Source organism: Macrosteles quadrilineatus, unplaced genomic scaffold (genome assembly GCF_028750875.1).
Source record: "Macrosteles quadrilineatus isolate MER2022 unplaced genomic scaffold, UCM_ALF_1.0 Scaffold_787__1_contigs__length_31917, whole genome shotgun sequence".
In the NCBI taxonomy this organism is placed as follows: Eukaryota; Metazoa; Arthropoda; class Insecta; order Hemiptera; family Cicadellidae; genus Macrosteles; species Macrosteles quadrilineatus.
Genome location: NW_026543380.1, coordinates 13,089 through 16,727, shown reverse-complemented (window position 1 = coordinate 16,727; position 3,639 = coordinate 13,089). Strand labels below are relative to the sequence as shown.

Sequence of the window (3,639 nt, the reverse complement as noted above, 5' to 3'; positions counted from 1 at the left end):
CACTTTGTATGGTCGCTATTTTATTGAAAAGTATTAAAGTTAAAATGGTTAGTGGTTTGATTCCTAGCGATGTAGATTGTAGACCGAGATGCTATGTGGTGTTTGGCTATCAATTTAATGATGTCTGACAAAAGAGCGATGTTAGACGGTACAGCAATAAGGCCAGGGGGTGAAACATTCTCTTACAAAAAATGGAGAAAATGCCAATCGTATAGATAAACAAAAGTAGCCCCAAAGTAAACCAAATGAGATTGTAACGCAATTAGACATGTAGTTTAACGCAAATCTCCTTGGTTATACCCTCGCTGGAAAAGCCGCGGGTACAAGATAGTGTGAATATGCAAAGTGAGATGTTTTGTGTAGGTTTGTTACTGGCCAAGATTCTTTGCATATTTAGCCGAGCCCATTAAAAACTGCCCCTCATCTAAAAAAAATCATCACCCTTTCATAAAAATGTATATAATCTCACAAAAGTGTAAACACGAACAAATTAAAACTAAGTTGAACGGATCAGTAGTCTTCTACGATAACGACGGGGTCGTCGTCGTAGTAGTAGTCACCATAGTCCAGTTCCCGGGCCCAGCTGTACATGACGAAGGCGGAGAACAGGAGGAACAGCAGGTTGAGGATGAACAGAAGGATGGCGCCGATCATGGCCGCTCCGAACACATACCTGTAGTTAGACATGTTGTTGGTGATGGACAGTTTAGGTTAAAGAAACATTGTCGGCATTTCCCACCAGGTGCCGAATTAAATAAACATTCAATTTAAAAATTCGAGAATTATTTGTCTCAAGAATTTCAAAGAGCTTAGTTCCTCTTCCTTCTCCCACCACACCCCTATTTGGGCATATTTCTGTGAGCTAACCTTTCCTAAACTAAATCAAACAAGTTTCAACACATTTCTAAATTAATATTTCACGTTTAATTCAGCAAAAAAAATAAATAAATAAAATACAACTGGCAAAAAATTATGGGTCGTCCGAGATCCAATTTTGTGGAGTGCTTCAATAATATATTGAAAAGAAACATTTGCAACTTTTTTAGATCTCCCTGCCCGCTTTATCTGGAACGGTGAATCTGTTGTTTTGTGGTATTCCGAAGTATGCCTACGTGTGTTTTAACAACTTAAGTAAATAATCGGTACATCAATAATTTGTACGACTTTGATCATTTGCAACTAAAATAGAAAACACTTTGAAAAATTGGTTTTTGATGGAACCTTTAAACAAGTTAATACATTGATCATAAATCAAATCAAATCTTCTCCATAGCTTCCTATAACAAGGTTGGTATTATAGTTCAGCTATCTGGTAGAGTAGTAACACTTAGCTCCGCTGGCCTAGCTCACTTATACCACAGAAAACATACTACTAAACCCATAATAGTAGTAATAGGTAGTATGTAATAGTAGTATGTTTTCTGTGCTAATACGCCCAGATTACTAAAGAATGAATGGTGATAAGACAACTAGATACTGTATACAAGGTTGCCGCGCATTCTATACTACACTGGCATTAACAACTATGATATTATAGTTCAAGTATATTTTGGTGACCTAAAAAGAAGAAGTTCTTGTCATTAATCAAGCTAAAATTAAAAGTCACTACCAAGCTGATGAACTTGAGGGCATCGACAAAATCAATTTCTAAGGACCATAACTTATAACGCCTGGATCGCCTTACTATAATCACCGCTATGATGTATTTACCTGGTAATATAGTTGAATCATTATCCTTAAAATCGTTCCAAAAATTTTGTTTTCTTTCATCAATTAGTTATAAAAAAACATAAAAATACAACAACACATGGGTATTTCTTATTTGTGGAAAACATTTCGCTAATTTAAAGTGTTTTTTTTTTTATATTTTAATGTTTATATTGTATTGTTTATATATTTTTTTAATTAACAGTGTTGTAAACGTTTTTGTAAATGACTAACATGATGTAATTTGTAAATAGTTTGGCGGAATAAATGCTATTTTGATTTTGATTTTGGATGCCACACTCGTTAAATACGTTTGAAATGACACTCTTCAAGGTTGCGTATTAATTTGAGTTGAGTTTTTAATTTGTCGTTGCGAGTTCAATGCAAATCTAGGTGGTGGGTATTTATTTTCAACCAGTACCGGTAACTAAATGCCTTATACCGCCGTGTACACTAGTTTGCCAAACTATGGATTTGTTCATAGTGATGTAGGGCTGTATATGGAAAACGCCGACAATAATCACACCTACCTGGACGCTCCTTCATCTTCTTCATCAGGCTGGGCCACGTACTTCGGCAAACTTGTGGTATTTCTTTGTCTATGGTAGTAGCGACCGCGACGAGGACCATGCGCCACGGGCCCTGGTGTCGTAAAGGGGTCATCTGGTGTTGTAAGTGGCAATGTGTCCTCTGCGACAACTTTAACATATCGATCTTTCTTATCTTCTTCCCCTATAGGTATATAATCGATTCTTTTGCCTTTGGTTTCCGGCCCAATTAGGTTGAGTTCGTTTGCATTTTCTTCCCATTCATCAACTTCACTTGCAGGACCTTGAAATGCCTGATCTTCTCTTCGTTTGCTGTTTAAGTTCTCAAAATGAGCATCCCTCCTTCTTCTAATAGGCTCGTCGGGCTCTTTGTCATTAACGTGGTATCTTCTATAGCGTAAATTCCCTATCCAAAAGGACTCAGGGCATCTCTTGTCTATACAAACGTCATTGACTTGATCTTTATGGCTGAAGAAGGAGAAACAGCATAGAATAATCCAATAGCAAATCAAGATTATGATCACAATCAACGCCATCAAAGCTGACGACCTGTTCTCACTGTAAGAGGAAGCGAACATGAGGATACCGGCGATGATCAAACCGATCACAAAGATCAACATCAACACGAGTGAGAACGGGAACCAACCGTCGACACTACTGTGATAGTCGAACACATTGGCGGCGAGTATCACACCCGCCAGAGTGAAGAACACGGCAGCCAAGATAGCGGCGCCCACTTGTAGAGTCAAAAATCCGCAAAACGATATCAAAGCCATCACGAATCTTCCACGTCAAACACACGGCAAGTCTGGCGTCGATACAATCAATCTTTCAGAGAATAAACGACATCTTGAATAACGTCATACTGAAAGTATGGTTATGTTTTAGAATTCTACAGGTAAATAAACTTTAGCCAAACATTTATAATATCAACGTCAACATATTCCATTTGTAACAGCTGTTAAAATGGACTATTTTTATACACATAACAATCAGTGAATATTTCAAGTTTAAGAAAAACACCGACAACAGTGTTATAAAAGGCCAGACCTACATTGGTAATAAAAATCGTTTGTATCGATAACAATTAATAATAATCAATAATTATTTACAAGATTGTAGTAAATTATCAAGACAAGTTACCCCCGAACATAGATCACTGCAACGTATCCAAACTGCAACTATTTTCACCAATTAAAAGACACGGCGATCTCCCACGTCTAGGATTTAACAATATTTTATATCGCCCAACATCTTGTCAATTACGGTAATCGGTATCCGAAGCCTCACTCATAAAACGAATATTACGCGATTAGGCTACTGTAAAGTTAATTAGATTCGTTGGGAGAACTAAGCAAATTCTTTGATTGGGACTGTATTTCAC

The 3,639-nt window shown here is 37.2% G+C and overlaps 1 protein-coding gene across 1 annotated transcript; it reads right to left on the bottom strand.

Moving 5' to 3' along the window:
* Positions 1-442: 442 nt before the first annotated feature.
* On the bottom strand, positions 443-3,031 carry LOC128982622 (uncharacterized). The gene is made up of 2 exons (XM_054401574.1): positions 2,238-3,031; positions 443-673 (listed from the first exon to the last, which is right to left on the bottom strand). Exons 1-2 carry the CDS (start codon positions 3,029-3,031, stop codon positions 511-513), a joined length of 957 nt encoding a protein of 318 aa, XP_054257549.1. The 3' UTR covers positions 443-510.
* Positions 3,032-3,639: the final 608 nt, after the last annotated feature.

Bases quoted from the DNA above. Each gene is read 5' to 3' on its own strand.
- LOC128982622 (XM_054401574.1), bottom strand. From the start codon at position 3,031: ATGGCTTTGATATCGTTTTGCGGATTTTTGACTCTACAAGTGGGCGCC. The intron at 674-2,237 runs GTAGGTGTGATT...GTCTAACTACAG, and splicing joins GAAGATGAAGGAGCGTCCAG to GTATGTGTTCGGAGCGGCCA.